Source organism: Vanessa cardui, chromosome 22 (assembly GCF_905220365.1).
Source record: "Vanessa cardui chromosome 22, ilVanCard2.1, whole genome shotgun sequence".
Classification (NCBI taxonomy): domain Eukaryota; kingdom Metazoa; phylum Arthropoda; class Insecta; order Lepidoptera; family Nymphalidae; genus Vanessa; species Vanessa cardui.
In genome coordinates, this window is record NC_061144.1 from 6,175,669 (window position 1) to 6,189,300 (window position 13,632).

Consider the following 13,632-nt stretch of genomic DNA (forward strand, 5'->3'; position numbering starts at 1 on the left):
TTTCTATTTTGTTCTAGAAATATTGGATAATATTTAATAATAAACGATTGTTTATTTCATATTTTATTTCAATTCGTAACACATGAAACGTACAAATATAGAAAATTCAGTAAACTATTACTATTTTATTTCTATGACATAGAATCTAAATGTAATACTTAAACTATATACGTTGATAAGAAGGTTAAACATAAAAAATTAAACATTGCACAATTATCTGTATTATAGCTGACATTATATACTAGAATAATTTCAGTATTATTATGTAATATACATTTTATTTTTTTAATTATATATGTATATTGTACCTACGACGTATGTAGATGATCAATGTTTTGAAATAATATTAGATATGACATATCTATCATATGAGTCTTAACCTATGACATAATCCATATTTATAAAAGATATTTTTTACAAATATGGACGCTCAACCAATTATATTATTATTATTTATTGAGCAATACCCTTATTGTGTTTCTAATCGTTTCAAAATAAGACTTATAATTTGATGTATTTGAAAATTTAACAAACAAACTTAATGCAAAATACTTTTGAAATTTATTAATGTAAAAATTATTATCATGAGAATTAAATTCGTCTGAGAATTAAATTCGTCTGAGAATTAATCGTTTAAGACCACGTGTTTAAGGCATGGTTTTATTTGAATATAGAAGGTTCAAAATATAAACGTGTACTTTTCAGAGTACAGTGAACTTGTAAATCAGCGACTAGCCTATACTTTGTATGCAATGATGAAGCGCTGTTATCCTCACGATCACATACAATACAAGCGGCTTTTTGATACATTGTCAGTTAACGTGATGTTTTCATAGCAATATTGCCTTGAACAAGTGGCCTCAAAACTCTACTACTTATTAAGGATATAACAATACAACTGTATATTTTAACATCTAGATAAATCAGGTAGGCTTTTCTCTTTGCAATAAGCATAAGAGGCAGGCCAGGCCTTGAATCCAACTCTGTCGTAGATACGCTTGGCACAGCGTACGTCATCAGCAAGATCCTCGTTTAGGAGATCTGAAATGTAATTAAGAATTAGTTTTAATAACGATCACATTTAAAGCTTATGTAAGTACCTTATTATAGCATAGAAGTATTGTAGAAATTAATTTTAAGTTGGTGAAAATAAAGTCATCGTTCTGTATTTATTTTGGTTGAATAGTTTGTGTGCTGATAATTCTTCGTGAAAATATATTTCTAATCATAATTGAATACATAATAGAATTGCTTAGAATTTCACCTTCATCGCTGAGCACAAGATTATGAACACAAATTTAACATATAAAAATTCAATCGTCCTTGCCCGAATTTTATCATCGGTTAAGATGCACGCGTCCTAAATATTAGGCCATCTCAGGCCACAATATAAATTTACTTAATTGCCAATAAAAATATATTATACTGTTTCAATGTAAGAAATCCACAGTAAGGCATTTCAGTGTGTCGAATTCAAAGAAAAGCAGTCTTAATAAATTTAATTACATAAAATAAAGTTTATTAAAAGCTAGAAGAGCACGGTTAAATGAAATCTGAATTTTGCAAGTGACGTCGTGAAACATAATTAGTAAGTATTAATCAGATTAGCGCACCTTCGCATTTCATGCTGCAGTGACCTCCTTTCCTTCCTTTCTTACACCATTCCTTGTTGTTGATCTGTTGATTATAAAATTGGATATTTAATACAAATTTAATTTAAAATACAATTAGGTGTTTGGTGTATGCGCGTCTGGTTAAGGATAAAACAACCCTCTCATCATATATTATAACGACAAGCACCAATACCTACTGCCTCCTTTTTGGCTTAATGCGTTATTGTGAGTGTAGTGTATAATTCAGTTTGATGTGTGTGTATGTAACAGGCTCAATGGAAGTATTATCTCACTTCCATTGGTTGATGTCGCATTAGTAAGGTGATCTACTATGTTTGGAAAATTACTTCATACAAAAAATATAATCCGGCAAAATAAAAACGTCTTGACATAAAATTAAATATACATTTAAAACCTTTTTAATACCCGTCAAAACGCTATAGTCATTTTGGTGACGTCATTGTGATAAAAACAATATTTGTTTATGTACGACTGACATTCATTCAATGTTAACAGCTGTAAATATTTGTTTTTTTTTTTTTGGGAAGATAGTGAATGATAGTCATTATCATTCTATGTACAAATAATAGCATTAAATCTCAAGAAAAGTTGCTTATCAAAGTGCCAGATATTATTGAAATGACAGTTTTTGCCTGTCTGACGCTACACTGTGGCGGCCCCTGTTTTAGGTCACGAGATATACAGACAAAAAATTAAGGCTTTTAATCATCATTATCATTATAATAATTACATAGTATAAAGCAAAGTCGCTTACTGCTGTCTCTCCCTATGTATCTATCTTATCTTATATCTTTGAAATTTCACAAGGCATTTTGATGCGGTTTTTTAATAGTTAGTGTTATTCGAGAATTAAGTTTTTGTATATAATACATGGACAATATTTTAAAGATACACTGATAATTTTAGAAGTTTCTAATGTGATGTCATTAATAAATCGTTTATCTTAAATTCAAATCTGGATAAGAATCTTTGAATTTTCATACCTGTATTTTATACAATATATCGCAATCATTTAGCGCCACTTTTATTCTAGTTTCTACCAGATTATGATTCAAATCAAATCAAAATACCCTTTATTGTAAACCAATAAACACATACTTTAGTGAGGTTTAAGAAAGATGCACAAAAGGCGGCCTTATCGCTAAAACAGCAATCTCTTCCAGGCAACCTCTTGAAATGAATACGGTTTTAAAGCCGCAACCTTCGTTTAAAAACCAATTATTTTAGACATTTTGGCTCTTATAGTTGATAACTAATATAAATTCTTATTAAAAGATAATTATAGAACAATTATTGATTTAAGATAAAACGTTAAGATCGATTATATTCGGCAAGAAGCGCGATAAATCTTTATGATAGATGATAGAAAAACTTGACAAATTGATTGATCAGTATTTACTAATACGAAAATGGAATAATGTTTAAAGATTCTAAACAGAATATGAAACCTTATGAGATAAGGCCTTACTTATTAATGTAATTATCAGGGTGCTAGCGACCGGCCCCGACTTCGCACGGCTGCAATGCTGATACTAAATATATTACAGAGTGTACATACAATGATTACCGTTTTCTTGTTATTAGATAATAAAAACAGTTATATCCTTGGTTTTTAAATATCTATATTAAATGAAAAATGTAGTTAAGGTACTTAATTGGATAAGGATGGCCAATAAGCCATTATTTCTCGTAATAACGAAGGGATAAGGATATTGTAGGATATCCCTAAGATATATATCATTGCGGATTATTTTGTACACCATATAAGGGAGTACAATACCTACACCTGCATTATTTTGATCTAAGTATCTCGTAGAGTCTAGCCACACTAGAAACCTCTAAATTGATCAGTAACTCTCTACTATAATATGCATGGTTTATACATACATATACGCCTTCCTCTTAAACTACTGTGCCTATTAAAGAAAATCGTATCAGAATCTTTTGCGTAGTTTTAAATATAAATACTCAGGGTCAGACAGGCAGCGGAAAGCGATTTTGTTTTATATACTTTGTAGTGATGAATTTAAACAATGATTTCTCTTTCTGACATTACTAATTTAACATTCGAAAGAAAAATACAGCATATTGTTATGAATCACGTACTAAGACATATTTGAAAGTAAAGCTAATATAATCTATACATATAATAAAATTGAAGTGTCTGTTTGTAATATTAAAATAGCCATTTTATACTCAATGCATATATGTATACACGGTACATAGACCAAAATAACATTTTTTACAATTTTTCCGTCTGTCTTTCTGTCTGTTTGTTCCGGCTAATTTCTGGAAAGGCTGGAACGATTTTGACGGGACATTAACTGGCAGATAACTGATATAATAAGGATTAACTTAGGCTACAATAATATTTTTTTTTGTTAAATTCAAACGCGTACAAGGTACGTAAGCCCAGGTAGTATATTAATAAATAAAGAGTGTTTGACTACAATGTCAATAATATTATGTAATTATAGATTTTTTTAAATGAATTGTCACGTAAAAGTCTTAAAGAAAAAAGGAAGAATAAAATAAAATCTGGCATAAGGAAAGCGACGTACCGTTCTTGAGATGCAGTAAAAAGAAAAAGAATTATCGCAGGTCTTCTTTTTGCTGTTGCGGTGAAACATTTTTCTATAATAGACGACCCACTGGGTAAAAAGTAAAGTAACAGATTGTAATGGACTATTGCTGAGCACAGATAGGTTTCCTATTGAGCAGACTTGAGCAGAAATTCATCACACATGTACATTTTACAGACGTATTCCTTCACCGATAAACATGAGATGAAATTACTACATAGTATAAAACGAAGTCGCTTTCTCTGTCTCTATATCACTGTGTTTGGTTAAATCTTTAAAACTACGCAACGGATTTTGATGTTATTTTTTAATAGATAGATCGATTCGAGACGATGGTTTTTGTATATCATACACGGACAACATAGTAAAGAAACAATGATAATTTTTAAAGTTTTTAATGTGATGTCCTAAATAAACAAATTCTGTATTATATTTAGTATTGCGAAGCCGGCCGGGTCGCTAGTATAATCATAAATTAAACAGATGAAAATTTTGGTGGTTGACCGAGTTAAGTTCATAATCTTCGGGTAAGGTTAATCTGTTTTAGCTACTGAGTCTTTTTGATTCTTAAAGGAATTAAAATTATAATTAATCAATTTTAAAAATAGAACATGTTCCAACTAAAATATTGTCATCGTAAAAATGTTCCTTAAGAAAATAAATAGCAATTTCATTGTTTGTATCAATGTTTATATTTAATCAGGGAATTTGAATAAATATTTTTTATTTTAACAATAATAAAACTTAAAATGTCTTTATATGTCTTCAATTTAGTCTTTTAGAAAGAAATGAAGATCAAATTTTCTTGAAGATATAAAATAAAATATTGTATTGTTATAAAATACAGAAGAGTCGAGTCTTGCCTCGCCGTGATCAAGTGACATTTATTCGACAGAAGAACCTTGTTTCCGTCGTCGGATTGAAACTGTCTGCTTCTTACGATCTGAACTGTCATATCAGGAGACGACTGCGATTGAGTTTGAGAAAAATATTGATGACTATTAGAAATTTCTGGAACGACATAAATCTCTTTATAAAATATAGTGTAGAACGATTTTGAGATTATTGACAGCGATCTGTTACTTGCTCGTTCATTAAATTGTTCTGTTTTATTTTAACGTTTCATGAAAAACAAGATAAAACTGTACACAGAATAAAACGTGAAAAGTAATGATTTATACATATTTCTGAAAACTAAATATATAACACACAAACTAGAAATTTGTCTTGTAGGTTCCTCATATGCCATATATTATACATCTGCTGAGAAAAGGGGGGGAATAATGTTAGTGTATTATAAATTACGCGCTGGTTAAGTTGAAGGTTGAGCAAGTAATATATAAGATATTCTTGTTCGCATTTTTTATCTAGCAATTATTCAATATTTATCGTTTAATATGTAGACTTTACTTGGTGGTAGGGCTGTGCAAGCCCGCCTGGGTACCACCCACTCATCAGATATTCTACCGCTAAACAATACGCAGTATTGTTGTGTTCCGGTTTGAAGGGTAAGTGAGCCAGTGTTACAGGAACAAGGGACATAGCATCTTAGTTCCCAAGGTTGGTGGCGCATTGACGATGTAAGGAATAGTTAATATTTGTTACAGCGTCATTGTCTATGGGTGATGATGACCACTTACCATCAGGTGGCTCATATGTTCGTCCGCCAACCTATTCCATAAAATAAAAATAAATAAAATAGACAAATAGGTATTATTATTTGAGATATGATGGTAAGGATGGCCACGATCGCAAGTTTCCCTTATCGATTAAAGATAAGAATTGTTATATTTAAATTACGTAAATGAACCTTCGTGAATCGGTCACCTAACTAGATAAACATACAAATTTGGTCCAGTAAATTCGGAATAAAAGACAGTCAGACAAGAGATTGATCCTTTAAGGGATTTATTTCAGATCTACAAATGGCCGACCTAAACAAATATGTAAATTAATGATCGGTTTATAAATGGTATAATTATTCTATTTTAGAATATTTTTTTTAAAATTTCGAAACTAAAACCTCGTTTGCACTATAGGCTATTTGACAATGCGAAAAATAAATTGTGAATTATTGTAATCAGTGTATATTATGAGTTTAAAAATGGTTATTTACTAACGAAACTTGAAAATAATACTTAATTTATTCAAAAATCAATAAATAATAATGCATTTTTTCAAACGTTTGTCACGTGACACAAAACGCTCCTGATTGGCCGGGCTTATGATGATGTCACTTTCTTGTAAACCTTGCTTTTCTACTGTATGTACCACAGATTAAAATACAGAAAAGTAACGTCACCGACCCCATTGTAGCGCCATATTGTCCAAGCGGCGTTTTCGCGCGTTATTGTAAATATGGAATTTTTAATATGATATTTTTTGGCAAATATGTACTAGAAATAAAAAAATCAACTTTTACTGGGTTCCTTAACTTCTACTAAATAATATAAAATGGATTTTAAAAACCAGTGAAATAGCCTATCGTCTGCTTGTATTATTACATGGTTTGCGTATCGCTTCTATTGACCTTAATTACTTCAATAATCTTTAATGCTTTTGAAATGATAATCGTATTAACATTTTTATGAAAAAAAAGCTGTTTGTCGCTCATTAAATCTCTCGACCACGATATTAATCGTTTAACCGCACAAGCTTGCATTATTTCATGTTTATGACAATTGTAGAGGAGAGAGGTACAAATGAAAAATGTTGACACAGACAAAAAAATATAATGACGTTTTTTATTTATCTGTTATTCATTATATGATGTAACCACGTAAACTTAATCTTAGTTTGATTTTGAAATAAGAACGAAATGTCAAATGTTTTGGTAATAAGCTCGTTCGTAAAACAAAAGAAATGATGGAAGGGTTTGAAAGTTGATATAGCTGGAAAGAATGTTACTTGTGTGATGACGTCAGATAGGGAAGGATGGAAGAAGAAGATATGATGCTGCGCCGATCTCAAGTAAAATTGGGATAAGGGCAGGAGGATGATGATGCACGTCACGCGACAGATTTCTTTCTGAATGTCAGCTACTAGTAGAGCAAATTAGGGTATTTCGAACTTCACAACATAATATGCGTTTAGTGTGGTATCTCCTTAATCATCCTAACATATAATTTTATCACTGCGAAAATTTGTTTACGTCGTTACTGCCTTACAAGCAAAGGTTTGGGCGGAAGCCAGATATTCATAAATTGTTTAATTTTCTAATGTGCGTTACGCTATTTATTAATTAAGTTATTATACATTACCTACTCAAATTAATTTAAAAATGGCTTCATTTTATTGAATAAGTATCACGCGTTGTTATTTTATTTCATTGTGCCTTTTATTTCATAGATTTTTTCAACTTTGTTTAAATCTCTTAAATATATTTTTAAATGTGAAAGTAAGTTGAAAATTTTCGTGAAACAAAATTTATACGAAAAACTGCAAAACTATTCACGAATAAAAAAAAACGAGCCATTATATTTTATTCCCGTCAAAAAACTATCCGATACGCATTTCTCCATTAGGGGCGTTATAAAAATGCAAATTTCAGAACACACCGCACTGCATTTTGTATGTAGTCAGCAAACATGTTTTTAATTAATTCGCTTATTTATTTGGCCGTTGATGGCGCTGTGGGCGGAATTATCCATTATCCCGTGTTAGTTGTACTCTTGATTGAGTTGCATTATTGTGATAAAAATATATCATTATTATCGTTCATTTAAGCCGAACATTTTAAACGGCGTTTTTTGCTTTATAGCCGAATGGATATCGGGCCAATGGGCTATCGAATATAAATTGCATTGAAATAACTGTTTAAGCCATTGCTCATAGAATCCATTTTATCTTTATACGTATGTAATTCTTGTATCGAATTTTACTTAAACGACTGGAACGGTTTTGATTATTATTTTGGGTGTGCTTACAATCGACTGGACCGTTAGACGGCTTGGGATCGCTTGATAGGATATATTTTTTTTAATAATAATAATATTTTACTCAAATATAATTACTAACAATATATAAAACATAAGTGTTAAATTCTATTTTTTTGAAACAAGAATGTGGTCTACCTCGTGGACGATCTAATGGTAAGTGGTCACCATTCCTTACATCGCGAATGCGCCACAAACTCTGAGAACTAAGATGTTATGACTTGTCTGTAGTTACACGGACTCACTCCTTCAAACCGTAACACAACATCACTAGGTACTGCTATTTGGTGGTAGAACATCTGATGACCATAATTCAAAAAACCTCATTTCAATCAACAGTACCTTGGCTTTGAAACCCAATACTTCGATTAAGATTCACATTTTCGTACCATTGTGTTTTCATTTCAAAAACAGAATTTACTTCGATATAAATATTCTCATTTTAATATCTACAATACCAAAATGCATCCTTGGATCATCCAATAACATAATCCTTGGTTCCATTTCGACTGTAAACATAAGAACGGTAGACGTCGGATTAGCAATCTCGGAAAGTATTAGGACGCTAGATGTTATTTACCGACCGCCCAGACTGATTTCAATCGCTTCGATTTGCACAGAGAACGTATTTAGTAAGAGAGTATTGAACTTCTTATACGCCAGGTTTTACTTGAGACATTGCATATATTTTATCTGTGGATTTGATTTATAATCTGTGCAATGGTATTTAACTTTAAATTTAAATATAGCAGAGATAATTCATATGAATATTTTGTTGTATTTTTAAGTTCCTGTAAAAATTACCTTTGGCTGTAAATGAATCTTATCAGAAAAAAAAATGTAAAGAGATATAATGTTTATTTTGTTTTGAAAATCGAAATGATAAATAGTCGAGTTTTATTGTTTTGATAATTCTTAAATATCAAAGATGTAAATAACACAAAACTTTATAATATTTTTCGTACAGACATAGAAAATTCTTTTATTTATAAGCAATTTGAAATAAATATATAGATAGTACGAATATTCCGCCTCTTTGCAGACACCGCAATTGAGATTTCCTTGGTGATTGAAAACGTAAGTACGTGTCTGTTCCCTATATCGATGCGGGTTTATCTGGCGCTAGTGATGGCAGATGTTCATCGATAAAAATGTATCGACTCTAATTTTACTATCAATAGAGTGTTATTTCGGGTTCATTATTTGTCCACAAAGACAGACATTTCAGGAAGACTACCATTTAGATCATCATGGATTGGACGCGCTTATGTGCATGAAACCAGAGTAAATGTATTTGAAATAATATAAGCTGCAGAAGATGTTTTGTGGTGGTAGATTTTTGACTGTCAATAAGCATGTGTAATCACTTCTATATTTAATAAAAAACAAAATTGACGTTGACTTTGAATTGTATTCTGTTGTAGTTTTGATAAGTACGAAGCTGTGAGATACATTTTTAGGTCTATATATACATATATAGCGAAATACTAGTAGCTGACTCATCATGAGATCATCGAAGCTTTATTTCTGATTGTCAGAATTTATTTGTGGAAAGTTCAACTTTGAATGAATTTTGGGTAACATATTTATTATATAAATTTTAATATTTTTATTTGATGTCAAATTACTCGTTCTTTATATTGGAGTCTGATTATAAAGTTACAGTTATTAAAATAAATAAATAAAATAATATTCATATGTCGATATCACTCACACACATATCACAACACTATTTAAACTTTTAGTGACTAACATAGACGAATGGTGGAGAATTGATCGGTGTGAATCTCGTTACGACTTCACTCGGTCACAATTCATCCACTTAATTTACGCGAACTCTATATATTTAACAATGATGTTTATTACATTAATATTTTTTATAATTAGAAACCTATAGTCCAGGGGCTAAAACGAATGAATCTTATAAGAGTTTTACGTTTTCGGGCAAACCATTACATAGTAATTTGGTGTACGGGTGTGAAGATAAGGATCGTGAGGAATATGCATGTGTCAGATGAAGGTCTACGTTCAAGGTCTAGTTCTTGTTCTTATTTATTATACTATACATTAATTTATTTAAAACTATCACATATTTCTTGAATTTCTTGTCGCGCGTCGCGAAAATATTTTTTCAGATTATCAGTAACTACTAATCGGCCCCGGCCATATGTAATATAACCCCGAGTGCAATCATCATCATTATCCTTCTGCTCTTATCCAAATTTTGTTTGGATTTTCGTAGGAAATAGGTGAGAAAGACTGAAGATCGGTTTCAGTGGCGCCTTGGGGAGGCCTACGTCCAACAGCTGACTAATACGGGCTTATTATGATGACGATTTGGGTCCGGCGCAGTATGTCTTCTTTTTCACATCTCTGTCTGACGGCATCTCACATGTAAAATTCTTTTCAGCCATATCACACAATCCACCCAACGTTTCTTTGGCCATCTCCTTCCTCTGACCATATCAGAGATCATGACCACATCTCATTATAGATTCAAAATTTAGACATTCAAATTGCTACGCTCAATTTTTTATTGTTACAGCCAGTTCCGATCACCGTTTTTGCAGAGAACGATTTTATGGAGGCACGTAATTTGTAATAGTTTAAAAGACAATTTTGATCTCATCATCAATCATCATCATCAACAGCCTATTTTTGTCCACTGTTGGACATAGGCCTCTCCCAGTGCACGCCACTGTGGTCTTTCTCCGGCTACTCGCATCCAGCTCCTGCCTGCCGCCTTGCGTATATCGTCACTCCACCGTGCCTGAGGACGTCCTACACTACGTTTGCCGAGACGCGGTCTCCACTCTAGAACACGTTTTCCCCAACGGTTGTCGGTTCTACGACAAATATGACCAGCCCACTGCCACTTCAGCTTACTAATCCGGTGGGCTATGTCGATGACTTTGGTTCTTTGACGGATAACCTCATTTCTGATGCGATCCCTCAAAGAAACGCCGAGCATAGCCCTTTCCATAGCACGCTGAGCGACTTTAAGTTGGTGGACCAGCCTTGTCGTGAGTGTCCACGTTTCGGCTCCGTATGTCATGACGGGTAGGACGCACTGATTGAAGACTTTCGTCTTAAGGCACTGTGGGATCGACGATGTTAGGATTCGACGTAACTTCCCAAACGCTGCCCAACCCAGCTGAATTCTTCTATTCACCTCGTCCTCAAGGTTGTTTCTACCTAATCGCAGAGTCTGCCCGAGGTAGACATATTTTTGAACAACTTCGAGAACGGTACCGTGTATCGTAGTCGGTTCCGGTAGAACATGTTCATTGAACATGACCTTGGTTTTATCCAAGTTCATCCGTAGGCCGATACGCATAGAAGAATCAGCCAGCTCGTTCAGCATTTGTTGTAGGTCCTGCAGCGTTTCTGCCACGATGACGATGTCGTCTGCGAATCTCAAGTGAGAGATGTATTCGCCATTGATGTTAATGCCACGTCCTTTCCAGTTCAGCGTCTTGAACATATCCTCCATTGCATTAGTGAACAATTTGGGGGAAATAACGTCCCCTTGTCTCACTCCTCGATGCAATGGTATGGGATTTGTTTGCTGATTTTGTACTCGGACGGACATGGTGGCAGCTTCGTAGAGACATCTCATCACTTGGATGTATCGCCAATCAACTTGGCAACGCTGCAGGGACTCCAGAACAGCCCAGATTTCAACCGAGTCAAAGGCCTTCTCATAGTCCACGAATGCAAGACACAGGGGCCGATTATACTCATGGGACTTCTGTATAATCTGCCGCACTGTATGGATGTGGTCTATGGTGCCGTATCCGGTCCGAAACCCGGCCTGCTCCGGGGGTTGGAATTCGTCGAATCTTCGCGCAAGACGGTTCGTGATCACTCTTGAAAACAGCTTATAGACATGGCTCAGTAGGGATATGGGACGATAGTTCTTCAGCAGGGTTTTGTCTCCCTTTTTGAAGAACAGGACGACCACACTCCTACTCCACGCCTCCGGAGTTCTCCCTTCGAAGAGGACAGAGTTAAAAAGCGTCTGAAGTTCCCTAAGTACCGGTTTACCTCCCGCTTTTAATAGCTCTGTGGTAACGCCGTCCTCTCCAGGGGCTTTTCCATTTTTAAGCTGTCCAAGAGCAGTCACGATTTCGCCAATACTGACTTCAGGCAGGTCTTCAGAGAAATGGCGTGTTAATGTAGCTCTAGGATCCTCATTTTCGGGATCAGGTCGAGATGCATGCGATGCGTATAACCGGCCGTAGAAGTCCTCTACTTCCGAAAGTACTGCCGGCTTAGAAGAAACGACTTCTCCACTTGCTGTGGTCAACTTCGTCAGGTGGCTCCTTCCAAGAGATTGTACGAACACCTTAGACCCCCGATTCTGCTCAATAGCTCTTTTTATTGCAAGAGTATTGGAGCACCGGAGGTCGTGTCGTACGCGCCTGCTGATCTCTTGGTTTAATTGCCGTTTCTCTGACGAAGTGACAGGTGGGTTTTCACGTCGTTTCTTCATGAGCCCCAAAGTCTCTTCCGAAAGGTTCGACTTCCTGCCCTTACGCTGCATGCCACAATATCTCGTGCCTTCTTCCCTGAGAATTCGAACTACATTTTCGAGGTTCTGGTTTACGTCCGTTGTGGTTTCCACGGCAGCGAATCGGTTCTCCAGGATTGACTGGAATGTTTCAGATCCCGCAATGGTTTGGAGCAGCTTTGGTCGGAGCGTGGACTTCATCAGACGGGCGCGCTCGGCCTTAAAATTGATATTCAGAGAGCCTCGGAGGAGTCGGTGATCACTACCGGTATTGAACCTGTTAATCACTGAGACGTCTCTGAATATATGCCTCTTGTCCGTCATTATGAAGTCGATCTCGTTTTTCGTCATAGTGTCGGGGCTTTGCCACGTCCACTTCCTTTGCGGCTGCTTCTTGAAGAAGGAGTTCATCAAGAAGAGCCCCTCCCGTTCGAGGAAGTTGACAAGCATTTGCCCCCTATGATTCCTGCTTCCAAGTCCATGGGGTCCTACTACCGATTCGCTGCAGTTCTGTACTCCCACTTTAGCGTTGAAGTCCCCCATGACAACGTTGTAGTGGGTTTTCGTGGTGAAGTGGAGGGCTCTCGATATGTCATCGAATAATTCCTCCACTTCATCGTCCGAGTGTGTCGAGGCCGGTGCGTACGCTTGCACCACCTTGAGGCTGTACCTCTCGGTGAGCTTTATAATGAGGTACGCTACCCTGTTCGACACACTGGAGATTTCCACCACGTTGTCAACTAGGGACTTATTTACCAGAAACCCAACGCCACCTTGGGATTGTTGGTCACCCTCTCGGAAGTACATTAGGTGGCCTGATTCGAGGGTTACGGTGTCCTCTCCCTCTCTACGGACTTCACATAGCCCTAATATGTGCCACCTAATTTTCCCAAGTTCTACCTCAAGTTGCGCTAGATGCGAGTCAAGCCGTAGCGTGCGTCCGTTGTACGTCGCAAGGGTCAGTCGGT

The 13,632-nt window shown here is 35.1% G+C and overlaps 2 protein-coding genes across 2 annotated transcripts in view; one reads left to right on the forward strand and one right to left on the reverse strand.

Moving 5' to 3' along the window:
- The window catches only part of LOC124539249, a 118,601-nt gene that overhangs the window by 31,810 nt on the left and 73,159 nt on the right, over nt 1–13,632 (forward strand). The gene's annotated exons all lie outside the window — the stretch shown is intronic.
- LOC124539248 (lysozyme-like) overlaps nt 609–13,632 on the reverse strand; it is a 44,254-nt gene continuing 31,230 nt past the window's right edge. The window contains exons 4-5 of the mRNA XM_047116560.1: nt 1,614–1,677; nt 609–1,041 (exon numbers count right to left, since the gene is read on the reverse strand). Of these exons, the coding sequence (XP_046972516.1) occupies nt 908–1,041; nt 1,614–1,677 (198 nt within the window). The 3' untranslated portion in view covers nt 609–907. The remainder of the gene's footprint in view (nt 1,042–1,613; nt 1,678–13,632) is intronic.